This window comes from Gadus chalcogrammus, chromosome 2 (genome assembly GCF_026213295.1).
Source record: "Gadus chalcogrammus isolate NIFS_2021 chromosome 2, NIFS_Gcha_1.0, whole genome shotgun sequence".
Lineage (NCBI taxonomy): Eukaryota > Metazoa > Chordata > Actinopteri > Gadiformes > Gadidae > Gadus > Gadus chalcogrammus.
Window position 1 is genome coordinate 4917945 of NC_079413.1, and position 16832 is coordinate 4934776.

A 16832-nucleotide genomic window follows, 5' to 3' on the forward strand; every position below is an offset into this window, starting at 1 on the left:
CCCTATGTTTTGGTTCGGGGTCTTCAATTCTGCATATGCACCAAAAATGTCAGTTGTAACGCATTGTAGACATTGTAGCATTTCAGGAAATTGGATTGAAATGTTGTCATATTAGATCTAATGAGGAAATAAATCAAATATGAAAAATATGTAAAGTATGTGAAATACGCCATATAAGTCTCTAAACGTATGGGAGAAACCTTGATGGCTGAAATGAATCAGGAATAATTTGATGAATCCACCGAATTAAGCTGTGCAAGTGATCTAAGCTGTAGCCATGCTCTAGGCTGTGCCCGTGAACGTACTGACCATGTGGTTGGTGTTCCCCAGCTGTCGTGTGCATGGAGGCAGGTGCCCTGGCTCCAGGCGGCCCTGTCCTCCGCCCACTCCTCCCCCTCCTCCCTCATCCAGAACCGCAACAACATCCTCCGAGCCGTCGCCCAGCTACAGGTACATAGAGTCGTACACCTGGGGGCGGATTCACACAAGTATCTTAAGAACGAAAACTTCATCAATTACTATGCATTTGTACTGTTCCATCACTTTCTCCCCCGTTGTATGTACTTCCCTCCTCTCCCCCCCACTCTCCTCTCTCCTCACCCCCCACCCTCTTCCTCTACTCTCCACCCTCCCACAACTCTCCCCTCCTCCTCTCTCCTCCGTCCCCCCTCCTCTGGTGTAGTCATCCCTTGGTACTATGGATCTGGGTCAGGTGTACTACGAACCCCTGAAGGATCGTCAAGGCAACGTGCTGCTGGTGACCGTCAAGGAGATGTCGGACCCCCCAAGGTGAGCCCCGTTAAACAATCCTCTCCCGGCGTCCATCTTGGGCGAGTCCAACATCTTTTGAGTTGAATTGATCCATCATACATTTTTGAACAATCAGCCGTCACACACAGTGGCGAATCCATGCTCTTCGGCCCAAGAGTGGCGCACAATAGTGTTCATTAAAGTGTAAATTATACACGCCCCTTCCCTCACACAGGTTGGTAAAGTAGGGTGAAACATACGTATAACCTGCATCGTTTTGCATGACGAAACCATTACATCATCGCTGTAACCCGTTACCACCGCCACGGTTAGGGCTGAGCACCCAGACTACCGCACCACCTTAAACCTCACCCCCACCACCGCACCGTGACTCTAACCCCACTCTACCCTCTCCCCCAGCCCCCCAGAGCCCCCGCTCCACTGGGTCCCCCTGGCACGGCTGGAGAAGAACCGCAGCCGAACGGCCCTTCTGCCGGAACCCACCGCCATCGACACGCTGACAGAGCAGCTCAAGGTGGGGAGGGGTGTGTGAGAGACTGAGTGTGAGTGTGTGAGTGACAGTTTTGTGCCCGATAGTCTCACCGTTGGGTGTTAGACTCTAGATGAGATCCCCAAGGCCCTGAGTCTACATGTAGGCATCCTAAAGCATGATGCCCACTAAGCCCTGACTGCTCCTTAAGTCCTACTCAATGGGCCCATGTTTACAGTCCCTATACTCTCTCCCTCTCCCCATCTCTCTGTATCTCTCTCTTCCCCTCTCCATCTCTCCCTCCCTCAACTCTCTTTCTGTATCCGTCTCCGCTACTCCTTCTCTCTCTGTATCCCTCCCACCCCCTCTTTCCCACTACCCATATCTATGTATCCCTCCCATACCCCTCTCTCTGTACCCCCCCCCCCCCCTAGGAGAAGCTGTCCTACCACAGACACAGTCTCCAGCGGCCTCAGGCGGGTCTCTACGTGGGCATCCTGAAGCTCTGCAGCTCCGTGGACCAGATCAGAGTCCTGGTTCCCCAGAGGCTGCCCAGCCTGCTCTGCCACACCCGGGTCCGACACAACGCACACGTCTCAAGGTTAGGGTTAGGGAAAAAAAAAAATCCTTGAAGTACACAAAACAATTCTACAAGTACGGAACACTGAAAGCTGCGCGTGGATCGGAAGGCATTTGCGCACGGATCAGCAAGGCAGAAAATTAGTGCGAAAAGTCATGTGACAAACAAATGTCCTGTGATTCACACTATACAACAGCAGCGGTTTGGTGGAACCTTTAGAACTCGGTACTCGTCTGCCAGAAGACTTGAGAGGAACACAATATGAAAGATATCCTAAAAAATATCTCTGTGAAACACCAAAAGTTTTGACTAACCAATAGGTTTTTGTATATTTGCATCATTGTATGATTTTACAGTTTTACAACTTTGTTGAGGCATCACAAATCCCATGATGCATTCTGATGTAAAAGCCCTAATTAAGTTGGATTGATTCAGGTAGTGCATTACCCTACGAAGTTCCTGACCTTCATCTCCAACAGCTCAGATTTGCAACATTTTGTATTTGCGTCAGTCGTCCCTGCTATACTGTGACTTTCACACTCCAGCTAGGTCTAGCTCTATCAAGTGTGTGTGGTGATGGCTGGTTTAACCTGTGTGCAATGATTATCAAGTGCACCCAAGGTGTTCTGCCTCACCCAGCTCCAGAATACAATCAACCTGATTTAAGCCACCTGAGGCTGCTTAAACCAGCCATCAACCACACCCTCTCCACGGCATTCAAATAAAATGTTAGATTGTGAGATTTGAATTGAAAATCTAAAAAATGAACGCGTATGCTGTTGACCGTAACTTATTCTTCTGATTCTATGACAGAGAGGAGTGGACGTGGCTTCAGAGTCACGTGTTCAGCACAACCAATGGGAGCGTCCAGAATTTGATTGGCGATGATGAGGGCCAATTAGAGAGCAGCGGGCTCGTGGACTTTGTTCGCTCCCTGAGAGCCGCAGTCACGCTGCTGCTGACCAAACTCAGCATCCCCCTCTACAGGGTAACACAGGAACTACACCATGCTCACCCACACCGAATATGTCCAACATCTGCCCTATATATTGCACTATTTAAGATGTGACCATTTTGTAGTGTAGAAATTGTTGAAATGTGTACAAACTGTTTCTCTATATAGTACTGCAGTACTTACTACCAACCATGCACCATTAAAATAAGTTTACAACTGTGCACACGCATTTCGGTACTATATCCCATGATGCAGCACAGAAGTTTTCAATGTCATCCAATAGAAATGGTCACCACATATGGGTCATTTGATTGGCGTACACATCACATGATGGATCTCTCTCTGGGTCTCTTGCCCGGCCAGGCCTACCAGTATGGTGTGTACACGCGGGAGCTGCTTGAGTTTGGGGACAAGCTGTCCATGCTGCTGCTGCTGCCCCCCAGCGAGGACTTCAGCTCCTCCTACTGGCCTCTGCTGGGAACCAAGGAGCCCGGACTCACCCTGCCACTGCAGGTCTTCGAACTCAGTAGGTGATGGGAAACACACACACACACACACACACTGATATACACACTGCTATTACTGGTACTGATATGCTGCTACGCTCACTGATACACACACTAGTACTAGTACTGATATGCTGGTCCAACACTGATATACACACTGGTATTACTAGTACTGATATGCTGGTCCAACACTGATTTACACACTGGTTGTACTAGGACTTATATACTGGTACACACACTGATATACACACTATTTCTAGTACTAATATACTGGTACACACACTGATATACACACTGATATACACACTGTTTCTAGTACTAACACACTGGTACAATCACTGATATACAAACTAGTAGTAGTACTGATATACTGGTACACACACTGATATACTCACTAGTGCTAGTACTGATATACTGCTACACACACTGATATATTCACTAGTACTAGCACTGACATACTGGTACACACACTGATATACACACTAGTGCTAGTACTGATATACTGCTACACACACTGATATATTCACTAGTACTAGCACTGACATACTGGTACACACACTGATATACACACTAGTGCTAGTACTGATCTACTGGTACACACACTGATATACACACTCTTGCTAGTACTGATAGCGTGTGTGTGTTCCTCCAGTCCACTTCTGGACGTATGAGCGGGACTTCGTGTCCCAGTACTGCCAGGCCTGGGTGCGTCTGGAGCTGGACTCCCAGCTGGCCCAGCAGGCCCTCCGCGAGGCGCTGGACGCACATGAGGTCCAGGACGCCCGGGAACGCCTCACACACATCTCCCAGCTCTCTCAGGTGTGTGTGTGTGTGTGTCATTCAAGATATGTATCTGTACTATCTTAACCCCTACCTGCTCCTTAATGACCTGTCTCTGTACTATCTTAACCCCTACCTGCTCCTTAATGACCTGTCTCTGTACTGTCTCACCCCTACCTGCTCCGTAATGACCTGTCTCTGTACTGTCTCACCCCTACCTGCTCCTTAATGACCTGTCTCTGTACTGTCTCACCCCTACCTGTTCCTTAATGACCTGTCTCTGTACTGTCTCACCCCTACCTGTTCCTTAATGACCTGTCTCTGTACTGTCTCACTCCTACCTGTTCCTCAATGACCTCTCTCTGTACTGTCTTACCCCTACCTGTTCCTTAATGACCTGTCTCTGTACTGTCTCACCCCTACCTGTTCCTTAATGACCTGTCTCTGTACTGTCTCACCCCTACCTGTTCCTTAATGACCTGTCTCTGTACTGTCTAACCCCTACCTGCTCCCTAATGACCTGTCTCTGTACTGTCTAACCCCTACCTGCTCCCTAATGACCTGTCTCTGTACTGGTTGACCCCTACCCAAACTAACTGTAAGTCCCCTTGCATAAAAGCTACTAAAGGACATAATAGAAGACAGGCATCAAAGCTTCAGTATCTCACCCCGACCCACTCACCCTGCGTTGCCGTAGCGACTGGACGCCGTGTGGCGGGACTCCCGGTGGATCATGGACTGCCTGCAGTGTGTGCGGTCGCGCCAGTGGGTGGGCGCGGTGCCTCTGGGGCTGGTGATGGGCGGAGACCCCCCGCCCTGCCCGGACACCGAGGAGGAAGAAGAGAGTCTGACGGCCCGCTGCTTCTGGCCGCCACGCCTTCAGCCCCAGAGGACCATGCCGGGCATCACAGGTACCAGGCGCAACGCCGCCCCCCCCGCGGGACCTCAAACTACCTCTCCATCGGCATGGTGGTGCAGACATCAGGGCTGGTTTGAAACCTAAATCGAAATGCAGAAGTGGGGATTCTATTGCCGTAGTGTGTGCAGGGTACTTAACACAACTGGTCAAACTTGATCCACACGGCCCCCCCAATACACCGCTGCCTGCTATGGTAGAGCACCTTGTTAAAGAATGTGTCTCGCCTCATCGCGACTTTTGTGTTTGACAGTCTCTGCGAACAGCAAATTTCGATTTTGTTTTAAGTACCGTATTTTCCGGACTATACGTCGCTCCCGAGTATTAGTCGCATCAGTCAAAAAATGCTCCATGACGAGGAAAAAAACATATATACGTCGCATCGGTGTATAAGTCGCATTTATTTTTAAACATTTAAACAAGAACGTTTAATCTGGAGAGACTGAATAAAATTGCAATAGCAATATAGGTGTGTCGGTCCCACTCGTAGTTGAGAGTATACCGAATTCAGTGTCACCGGGATTCCACCGGACGGGTATGCGCCGCGGTCCTAAACCTGAGCGCACGATCGGGAGGTGGAAGTTGCGCTCACAAGTCCAGCGGACGGCTCCAGTTTTCGCCGGCCAAGTCATGCGCTGTGATATGTGTGACAGCTATGTTGCACAACATTGCAGCTAAGGCTGGGGTAGCTTTGGTTGAACCGGAGGACATTGAGGACGATGACGACGAGAATATAATTTATTCGGTGGTGCAGTAGGCTTGCAGCGTTCAGTTGTAGGCCTAATGAATGACGGTGCCATCTTGCGGCCGAAGATTATGTACGCACAATTTTGGCATATAAGTCGCTTCGAAATATAAGTCGCAGGGCAAGCCAAACTACAAAAAAACCGCGACTTATAGTCCGGAAAATACGGTATACTATATTTCTTTACTGTGATGATATTCATGTCTGGCCATGTGTTCCCCTACCTGTCCACCAGGTGGCAACTGGTGGACAAGGAAAGTGTGAAAACGTTATGTATCGACAGGAAGTCACAGAGCAGAGAAGGAAAATGTTTGCTCGTGGTAGATCTTTAACCGTTCATCAATACTAAGATACAAGATCAAAATGCCCCCTGTTCCCCTACCTGCTCCTCAATGATGTGTGAGCTCAATGTATGTTGTTACTATTGAAAGCTTCTGCTAAATTACTAAACAGTAGACAGTAAACGAGTGATTTCAGTCAAAGGTCGGCTCTGGTGCTACAGGGTTGGGGTCAAAAGGTTAAAGGTTATGGTCCAGCACAATGTAAGGGCTAGAGCAATAAGGGCTAAACTCTTTAAATGTCTCCTAGTGTGTCCAGGGGCTCTGGTCGTGGCCACCCCTGTCCCCGTCAGCCCTGAGGTGGGTCCTGCAGCACCCGGGCTTCTGGTCCCACAGCAGGCCATCAGCACCCTGCTGGAGGGCGTGGCTAAGGGCGGCTACCCAGTCGACATCAGTGCCCAGCTGGACCAGACAGAGCTGGACAGCGCAGGTTCTCTGCTGCAGCAGGGGCTGACGGAGCCGGCACTGACGGAGCCCAAGGTGGGGTACGACAGTCTGGTGGCTCCCACTATCCCCCCCTTCTCCACTGAGCCGGCCCACCCCCATAGCATCAGCGAGGTCCTGGAGCCCATGGAGATGGCGGAGCTGGTGGACATCCTGCCCACCCTCAGCCTCATCGAGGAGGAGACGATGCCCGTCGACTGCTCCACCCCCTCCATGATGGAGATGCTGCAGAGCTTCGGCCTGGGCATCGGGGAGCCCGGAACCTTCTTCGACCTGGACAACCTAGACATGAGCCCCGGGGCGGCCAGCACCTCGCTGCCCGACGCCTACGACAATCACATCGCCACGGAGACAGCCGCCCCAGAGGGATGCTGGGAGAACAAGGCCCTGCTGGGGGCGGCGGCGGCGGCTCCGTTAGGGGGGCCGGGCTCACCGTCGGCCGGTGACAGCCGGAGGACAGGCACGCTCGTCGTGGGGAGAGGTCAGGTAGAGTGGGTGACCTCATCTCACGAGAGCTCCTGATGACCTCTGACCTTCCGACAGAGGACTGAAGAAGAGCTCCCCCACCCCATCACCACCCCATCACCAATATGATGTACCATCCATCGCGCCACAATCACTTCTTCTGCATCAATCACAAACCCTTAGTTCCGACCCCAGTGAGGCCTTGACATCACAGAAGTAGACACGTTGGATCGTGTTCTACTCCTTAAAGATACAGGAGATCATTCCTTGGCACATTTGTACCACTAGCTTGTTTTACTTCTCGAATGGGAGACTTTATAATGCAATAGTCAAAACTGAAAAATATTTCTATATGTATTCTTTCCAGCATATCCTGGATAATCTCCATCATGTGATATTTACTATATGATATACTACATTTATACTATATATAAATAAATATACATGTATAGAGTACTTGAAACGACGACAGAGTTGACCATCAAGGACAGAAGGAACAGTAATAATATTAATAGGAGATTATGATTAATAGGTTTATTATATTTACGGACGGCTCAATCTCATATGTACCCAAGTTCTAGTCAGTTTATATATTTGTATATTTGATCATTTAAAACCAGAATGTTCAGGGATCCTCATCGAGATAAGGGGGACTTGGAGGATGTGTTTGATGGCCGTTATTTGGTGGTTCAATTGGGTCAGGTTCTCCTGGTTCAAGGGTTAGAGTTAGGGTTAGGGTTAGAGGGTTCGGGAATTTAATACAAACGGGAGCAAACAGCAATCAAGCGGACCGAGGTTTGTTTGCTTGGTCAACAGCTGCAGTCTTCTTTCTACAGACAACCAACCAGGAATGAGGTTGTCAAGGCCTGAGATGGAGAAGCAGTAAAAACGGTTCTAAAACATTATTATAGCTGCACTTACATGTTGCTTTATCAATTTAGTATGAGTGTTTCCACTGCTCTGTGTCCTGTGGTAAAGGGTTCTGATTATCAGATTTCAAACAATGTTTAGCAACTCATTGTTTTACCCCTACAGCAATAATTGTATGTTCTTTAAGCTTCTTGGACATGAACTCACTTATATTTCCTGGTAACAAGCAATGTATTACTTTGATGAAGTAGGCCTACAGGTTTCACGTGATGATTGGACTAGCAAAAGACTATAGCCTACCTAAAACATTGTCGTTTGATGATGAACTATGCATCCTTCTTTAATAATGTGGAGTATATAAAACAATATATAATAGTCATAAATTCTGCTGTCACATCGTGGAACAGTTATCAGTTGTTAATAACCTTAAACCTCATCGTTTTTAATTAATGGGGTTTGTTTTACGCAAACCAAAATCAACAAACTTTTTCATTAAGAAACAAGCAGGGGTTTGGTCTTCTGTCATTTCACTTGGTATTCTATTGTAGTAGTCTATTGTCCCTTTGTTTCAACATTTCCTGTTACATGTTTTAAAAACTCATTGTTTTCTCATCATAAAATAAATGTTGTTCTGAGCCAGTTTTTATTTTAATGATGATAATATTGCCCTTGTTCTAATGTATCGCAAATAAGAAAAATATAAGTAGCCTAGAGCCTATATTCAAATTTGGATGTAAAAATGCATGAACGAGTTATCCATCTACACATTAAATTGTAAGGGGGAGGGTTGATATATATGATTTACGGAGATGAACGAGTGAAAAAACAACCGGATAATCCCGAGCATGCGCGGATTGCGCGAGTGTACTACGTCACGGATGCTGCAGAAGAGCAGGTCCATCCATTATGCTTTTATTGTTTTAACATAGCAGCAATGAAGCGCAGATTGTTTATTCTTAAACACATGCAAATCTGACTGCTAATTCCAACATGGGGCTGTTTGTGACGATATTTCCATACCGCTAAACGATGGCGTCATTGGATTCTGCCGCGTCATCAGAGGGTACGTTGACCGTGAAATAATGCAATCTAGCCTTTAGTACAAATATATTCATATTTGTTGAGAAAATACACAAAATAATATTCTTTATTTATACTTGTAGCGAAATCATCACTGAAATCACTACTCAATACTGTCAAGTTAGCTTAGAAATTGTAGTAAATAACATCATTAGCAACTAAAAACTATGTTTTAAAGGAAACGTACACAGTATAAAATACACCTTATTCAAACGTATTGTGAATATATTCATTAAAAAGTTAATATAGATCTGCACAGCAGGCTTGTATAGGTCTGTGTCATGAATACTATTACCGGTAATAGTGAATGCTTATGATAAACATGAAGAGCTGTCTGGGGGACTAACCGCGTGTTCCTCAGGCCGGCCGGCGCTGCGTCTGGTTCTGCTGGGGCGGACGGGCTCGGGCCGCAGCGCCAGCGCCAACACCATCCTGGGGCGCTCCGCCTTCCCTTCCTCCGCCTCCCCCCGCTCCCTCACCCACCACTGCCAGACGCACAGCGGCACCGCGATGGGTCGGAACCTGGACGTGACCGACACGCCGGGGCTCTTCCACACGGGCCTCTCCCCGCAGGAGGTGACAGAGGAGCTGCTCCGCGGCCTCCTGGTGCTGGCCGCCCCGGGACCCCACGCCCTCCTGGTGACCCTGCGGCCGGGCCCCTACACCCAGGAGGAGCGGCGGGCCCTGGGGTGGCTGAGGGCCGTGCTGGGGCCCCGGGCGCCCGAGTTCACCCTGCTCCTCCTCACCTGGGGGGAGGAGGGGCTGCAGGGCCGCGGGCCCGGGGACTTCCTGGAGGAGAGCGAGGAGCTGAGGGAGTTTGCGCGGAGCTGCCGCGGCGGATGGCACCTGCTGGAGAACAGGGGAGGAGAGGCCGGCCGGCGGGAGCAGGGGGGGCAGGTGCAGACGCTCCTGGAGAAGGTGGAGAGGATGGTGGAGGAGAACGGGGGGGGTTTCTATAGCAACGAGATGCTCCGTGACGCAGGGGGCTCCGTCCGGGAGGTGCAGGAGGAGAGGATTCCGGGAGGTGAAAAAAGCTGGGAGGACCTAGGAGAGGAGGAGGCGAGGAGAGGGGGACGAGGAGAGGAGGAGGCGAGGCGAGGAGGGAGAGAGGAAAGGAGGGGAGAGGAGAGGAGATGGAGTAGCGTGGATGATAGAGGGAGAAGAGAGGAGGAGGAGAGGAAGAGGGAGGAGGAGGCAGCCAGGCGGAAAGAGGAGAGGGAGTTCTGGTCCGAGCTATTGACGGCGGTGGGGAGGGGGGCAGCGGAAGGGGCGGGGTTATTAGAGAAGGGGGAGGGGCAAGCGGGGAAGATGCCTGGGATAGGAAAGGCCCTGAAGAAGGTCAGTACCATGGCAACCTCACCGCTGTCAGTCACCTCGGCGGCCAGAGCGGTGGGTGGGGCCGTGAGAGAGGGGGGGAGGGTCTTATTCAAACACCGCAAGGCACTCCGGCCCTGATGCCCTGCGTGCGTGCTCGTGTGTTCTACGGATGTGCACAGAAGGGATTAACCCTCATACTTACTCATGGACAAACTCATTCTGCATATTACAACAAGACACTTCAAAATATATCATCTTGTGACATCACAGTGGTCAAGTGGTCCAACCGTTTGTTTGTTTGTTTGAGCCCAGTTGCCCGCCATGACCCCGTTTGTGCATCCCTGGCAGAAGCGACCAACATGTTGTTCCTCTTGTGAACTATAGTAGGCTCAAGGTGGATGTGGTCAGCATTCTAACTTAATGGGAAGTGGACAATGAGTAGCTAATACATTTACTCTATTTTCTGTTTCTATCTCAGTGGCTAGGTCCTCTGCATATTATGTATTTTGAGACGTCCGGTTTTATTTATTCAAGAAATTATTCTAATTTGTTTTGGACATATGCTTACTATGCAGGCCATTCAATTCCTGCCGTCAATGTGCCAAATAATGATGGTTTAAGATGCTTGATGCAAAAGAGCTCACATAATGGTGGTGCAAGTCAAGTTAAATCTATTGTTTCATGTACACCACATCTGGTTTCCTCAGATGATTTCCTCAAAGACAAAACCATTTTCACCATCTTGTTAACGATTCTTGGACGGAACTAAACCATGGTGGGTATCCTTGTTTGTGTGCCTGGTTTGTGTGTGACATCCTGGTGTGTCACTCTAACAACTCAACCACACCTTGTTAACACAGCATCCATCTTGAAGAACACAAGTCCATTCATTTAGTTCAGGGTGAATATAACACACACACACACACACACACACACACACACACACACACACACACACACACACACACACACACACACACACACACACACACACACACACACACACACACACACACACACACGGTCATAGTTCAAACTAAATCTGAGACAATACAAGGATTATGTTGATCAATGATGGTTTCATGAAATACAGTTTAGTGCGGGCAGTTTAGCATGAGAGATGTTTACGAACATTGATACAATTTAAGTAACATACTTTGGAGTGAAAAATGTGACACTTATAAAATCTCGACATATGAAGATGTTCAATTTTGAAAGGAATAGAGTACTTTACACATCAGGTGAACATTTTATCAACAGTTTATCTTCAAAACAAATTTTACTGCTTTCAGTTGTCTCTATGGACACAGGTGGCAAGTTATTGAAGGAAACGGCCTAAAAAAGTGAAGAAAAGCAGTTTAACACTCAGTATTTTTTATAATAAAAGTCCTACACAGACACGCAATCACACCTGTTGTAGCTTCGGTAACAAAATATATCAATACACTCAAACTGAAACACACACACACACACAGCTGTTGTCACTTAGGTAACCAAATATACCCATACACACTCACTCTGAAACACAAACACACACACAGATTTAGGCCCAATCCCATTTGTACCCCTTACCCCTTCCCCTTCCCCCTTCAAAACAAGGGGGAGGGGGAAGGGGAAGGGGGAAGGGGTAGAAATGGGATTAGGCCTTAAGACATCAGAGGCAAGGCCCTCCACTCATCAAGGCACTAATCCATCGGGGGCGGGGCGGGGGGGGGACACCAGTCCATCTAGACGGGCATAGGCAGACCCATCTTTGCACTCCCTCGGAGGACTGAGAAGAGAAACCACAGAAGAAGAAACCATGAGGAACTACAAGCACTGGGAGTATTATAATGCAATATATTGTTACATGGTTATAGACATTCAGAATTAAATACATTGTATATTATAAATGTTATTCACACATATTCTGTTTACTCGGTTAATATACAGATTTTTCATTATTAAAAATGTACTATTACTATACACACAGATTATAAAAAAGAGTACATGATTACAATAATATAAATTGTTAATAATATAAATAATCTGGTAATTTAGCATAACGGGAAGAATATCTTCTTCCGCATCAAAACTGAAGTCATCTGGTCCATCCCAAGACATGTGAGCTCATATTATAAACTGGCTGGCGAATGAACGACCCCTCACCCCGGGTGATGTAGAGGTAGAAGAAGTCGCAGTAGAAGAAGGTCTGGACGACGCCAGACACCACGGCGATCTGGTCGAAGAAGCCCTCCGTGTGGTAGCGCCACACCCAGTTGGCCAGGTACAAGGCGCGGTACAGCCCCAGGAAGAACAGGTAGTGGGTGGTGATGGACTCCGCCTCGCCCGTGTTGGTGATCATGAACAGCTGGGGCATGATGGCCACCGCCTCCAGGAAGATGGAGAACGTCCACAAGATCTGGAGAGCAGAGATGGGGAGGGGGGGGGGGGTTGGCTTAGAGTGGTTGACTCTGAGCAGGTTCAGGAGTCGATTCCTAGTGTCTGCCCTTGCCTTACCTGGTCATTAATGAACTGTCTCTGTACTGTCTAACCCCTTACTGCCCCTTAATGACCTGTCTCTGTACTGTCTAACCCCTTACTGCCCCTTAATGACCTGTCTCTGTACTGTCTAACCCCTTACTGCCCCTTAATGACCTGTGTCTGTACGCTGTCACCCCTACAAGCTGTGCTGGATAGATCAGTCTACCAGCCTACCCAGTGGACTTTAGTAAACCTTGCTCATCTATCCAGCACAGATCTAGGTGGACACGCCCACTAGAGATGTCATATGGGACGGCTAATCACACTCACACCTGGTGGTATAATCTGTATCCTTTAATGTCTGCTGTAGGTGGGGGGATATCGTGTGTTTACATGTTCCAACGCCACGTCAAAAAGCAATTCCTGTACCCATTGTAAATGGACAATAAATATGATCTGTATCCGAGCGCGTCTGCGTCGGAACGGGCGTGCGAAGCGGCTGTCTCCGTGGTACCTCTAGCGGCGTGAAGGCGTAGTTCTCCAGGAAGGAAAGCCCGACGACGGGGATGAGGAGGAACTCTAGGCGAAAGGTGTCGTGCTCGGAGGTGGAGGTGCTCCTGAAGCGCATGAAGATGAGGTAGACGGTGGCATAGGACAGAGAGAGGAACACCACCTAGAGAGAGAGAGAGAGAGAGAGGGGAAGCATTCTCTCTTGATCTGCTCTTCTGTAGTGGTAACTCCAGTGCACACTCCGAGTCACAATTATAAGGACAGACATGGGTTTGAGAATCAGTGTGTGTTATACTTGTGTTTGAGTTTGTATACCTTCATAATGGTGTTGTAGGCAGAGATGTAGACAGTGAACAGGTCGAGGTACCGGCTGGTGAAGACCACCGCGAACAGAACCTGCGACTTACCGGAGATTCCTGCAGGAAAAACATGTCAACACGTCACTCCCATGTTTAAACATGGCTCAATAAGCAATAATCAAACCTGTTATGTGTAATTAAGATTTCAGATTCTCACCCGACAGCTCTGTTTTACTAATGAACACAATAAGTGCAGCAGCACACGGGACAATTAATGGTGGATAAACGTCACTTTATGCCACGTAGCGCCTAGCCTGTCCTGCAGGCACCCCGCTGTACAGTAAAAACATCATAACACAGACTCGCTGCCCCAGATAGCAAAGGCTCGAGGTATTTGACAACATGCGCACAGCCTCGCTTATACGCCTAGACACTAGACAGTGAAATGTAGGCAACCAAAATAAACGACGACACGTTAAGGGTTGTGGTGATTATGGCCCTATAGTGGACCCTAACCTAGACGTCCCCAAATGCCCCCCGACATACCAGCGCAGGATCGGCTCCTCCAGATCTTCAGAAAAAGAATGAGTATCGCCACAACGTGGGATACGTCACCGGCTAGACGAAATATGTTCATGGTGAAATGTTCGACCTCTCAGATGCACTTTGAATCCACCTATCAAGTCCGTATGTGGTAGCAGAGGCTTGACCCAGACGGAAACAAAGTACCCTGAACTTCTGATACGATCAAGGAGACGCAACAAGAGACAAATGTAAATCTTAGATACGCGAAAGGTTCTTCTGCGACGTGGACTGACGGCTTCTGTATGTTCGCAAAAGCCGCAAAGCCGATGAGATATTAAAGAGAGTCGGTAGGCGGATTCCTGTGCAGCCGCAGCGGGTCCAGGCGTCCACAGAAGTCGGTTGTGTGGCGGTGACGTGGCTGACAGCGGCAGGGGTTGAAGCGAGGAGGAATTGGGAGACTGGGGGAGGCTCGGCTAGCTTGTGGGCTGGTCCAGGTCTATCTTAACCAGCTGCTAAGCAGACCGCCAGATGGCGCCCTACTGCAGTCTGAACATAGACCGAGTCCGAAGCGTTGTGTGTCGCTGAAGCAACATCCAGTGCCAGGTCTGACTGAAGCTAGCTGGTTAGCATAGCTGACCTATGTATGCTTGCTTTGTATGCATTATGAGCGTTAGCCTAAAGGGTAACAGCAGTAATCTGGTCTGATTACAGGCTATTTATAAATCTCTCCCCTCGACCCCAAACTAACCTCGCTGACCACTAGCAGCAGGATCTGAACCATTTTTCCCTTTTCACACACACACACACACACACACACACACACACACACACACACACACACACACACACACACACACACACACACACACACACACACACACACACACACACACACACACACACACACACAGTTTCTATATTGATCGAAAATGGAGGCTCAGGAAACACCTTTAACTCTGTTTCTCTGTTTCAAACTGTGAAATGGGAAGGTCTTTTAGGAGAGGAGAAGGGGGAGGTGTGAGTGGAAGAGGAGGAGAGGGGTGGAAAGAGAAAGAGGGAAAGGTGAGTTCTGGAGGAGTAGAGGATTAGAAGAAGGCCTTCAGGTCCCCATGCTAGTGCGGTGAGTTGAGGGAGCAGGGGGTGGCAGGAGGAGTAAGAGGCTGCATCATGCAGTCCTTCCCTTGCAGCACTAGAACCTCCTCCTCTGCCCTTCTGATCCAGTGGAACAACGAGGAGATGATCTACCAGCCAACCGTGACCCTGCCTCCACGAGGCTACGGAATGAGAGATGTTTTGATGCAGGTTATGAGAGTTCGGATGAACACATGGCGAGAGAATCTAAACCAAGTCTCTCAACTCCTCTGGCCCCCTCTCCTTACCACAGGAGATGGACACAGCAGATCTGACTGGACAGAGCACATCTCCTCCTCCCCTCCTCCTATGGGATTGCGCTGGTGTGGGGAGTGGAGGACAAAGTTCCTCTCCTCTCCGCCTCCACCCCTCCTACTATAGAGTTGTGCTGGTGTGTAGGACAGAGTTAACAAGACAGGATTACAGCCAGAGGACGGCGGAGGCAGTGAAGGAGAAAATAAAGGATTTTCTCAGAGGAGGGAAAGCCAAGGAAAGATTGACTAAACAGAACTCTGGGAGAATGAACATGGAACCTTTGAGCTGAACTGAAACAGAGTGATTTAGACCTTAGCAAGTCAGCGTTTGGACAGGTATAACGGTAAGTACTCTTCCTCCTTCCTGTAAACATTGTCATATAAACCCTGAGTGGACATATTTATCGTTGGATAACTAATGCACCACTTAAGTTTCATCAAACTATAAAGAGGTTTCCTGGTCAGATCTTGTTTGTACAAATCGAAATTAGAAAGTGATAGTACAACCAACTTGTTGTCGTTGGTTATTTAATAATAAGATAATCATTTAGCGATATTGGGGAGGAAATGGGTGTCTCATAGCAACAGAAGGAGTTCTGTAGTTGGTTTGGATAAGTAAGGTAAACATTCACAAACATCATCAGCTTCCAATCACAGTTATCATATGCCAAGAAATACTGCGTCACATAGGCAGATGCTTGTCATGTACAAGCTTATTATATGCACACTCCTGCATGGTAATGCCTACGGATGAACGGGTCTATAAGATATCTGACAGAGGTCGGACAGAGGCCTTCTAAAGGCCGTCTTTCATACGGTTCAACCATCGATACCTCAAATTGATCAATGCAACCATCACTACCTCAACTTTATCAATACAATACAACCATCACTACCTGAACCAGACAACCAGATGTCCAGACGTGACCTGCAAACATGGACGAACGGGTTTCTAATGGGACAGTGGAGGTGGTTGAAACTGGTTTGGTTTGGAGTGGTTTGTAATTGGTTTCAATGGGGTGTCTTATTGGTGGAGCTGTGTGTGTGTGAATGAGTGTATGGATGATTGTTCAAATGAGTGTATGTGTGCGTGTGAATGTGAGGTTCAAAGTAGGGGTTATTAAAAGTGATTTAAAATGTTTTTTATTACATAGAACAATAAAACAAACACACCCACCTGGATCCATCCATCCTTCCATTATCTGTCCATCCACCTTCAATATACCATCCATCCATCCATTCAACTTATCACTGAATCATCTCTATTCTCTACATAAATGTATCTTTCCATCCATCCATCTCCAGCCACCCCTCTCTCTATCTCTTGCTCCCTCTCTCTAGAGAGGGAGGTCATTAAGGAGCAGGTAGGGGTTAGACAGTACAGAGACTGTTTATTAAGGAGCAGTTAAGGGTT

At 48.2% G+C, this 16832-nt stretch overlaps 3 protein-coding genes and 1 long non-coding RNA gene across 4 annotated transcripts in view; 2 read left to right on the plus strand and 2 right to left on the minus strand.

Annotated features, from left to right (window-relative positions):
- The window catches only part of LOC130370524 (uncharacterized), a 4223-nt gene extending 1547 nt beyond the window's left edge, over positions 1–2676 (minus strand). Inside the window, exons 1-3 of the long non-coding RNA XR_008893038.1 lie at positions 2285–2676; positions 1690–1797; positions 310–468 (exon numbers count right to left, since the gene is read on the minus strand). This is a non-coding gene — a long non-coding RNA (uncharacterized LOC130370524). The remainder of the gene's footprint in view (positions 1–309; positions 469–1689; positions 1798–2284) is intronic.
- Positions 1–8469, plus strand: part of LOC130370469 (ankyrin repeat and fibronectin type-III domain-containing protein 1-like) — a 17506-nt gene extending 9037 nt beyond the window's left edge. The window contains exons 11-19 of the mRNA XM_056576221.1: positions 331–450; positions 683–789; positions 1171–1285; positions 1675–1841; positions 2634–2808; positions 3139–3301; positions 3934–4100; positions 4759–4972; positions 6311–8469. Of these exons, the coding sequence (XP_056432196.1) occupies positions 331–450; positions 683–789; positions 1171–1285; positions 1675–1841; positions 2634–2808; positions 3139–3301; positions 3934–4100; positions 4759–4972; positions 6311–7026 (1944 nt within the window). The 3' untranslated portion in view covers positions 7027–8469. The remainder of the gene's footprint in view (positions 1–330; positions 451–682; positions 790–1170; positions 1286–1674; positions 1842–2633; positions 2809–3138; positions 3302–3933; positions 4101–4758; positions 4973–6310) is intronic.
- Positions 8470–8868: 399 nt separating this feature from the next.
- On the plus strand, positions 8869–10374 carry LOC130404062 (GTPase IMAP family member 7-like). Its single transcript, XM_056608666.1, has 2 exons — positions 8869–8902; positions 9281–10374. Exons 1-2 carry the CDS (start codon positions 8869–8871, stop codon positions 10372–10374), a joined length of 1128 nt encoding a protein of 375 aa, XP_056464641.1.
- Positions 10375–11305: 931 nt separating this feature from the next.
- LOC130370518 (ER lumen protein-retaining receptor 3) lies at positions 11306–14473 on the minus strand. Its single transcript, XM_056576268.1, has 5 exons — positions 14055–14473; positions 13525–13625; positions 13214–13372; positions 12385–12637; positions 11306–12007 (listed from the first exon to the last, which is right to left on the minus strand). The coding sequence occupies exons 1-5, from the start codon at positions 14143–14145 to the stop codon at positions 11964–11966; spliced, it is 648 nt and encodes a 215-aa protein (XP_056432243.1). The 5' UTR covers positions 14146–14473; the 3' UTR covers positions 11306–11963.
- Between the last annotated feature and the right edge of the window lie 2359 nt (positions 14474–16832).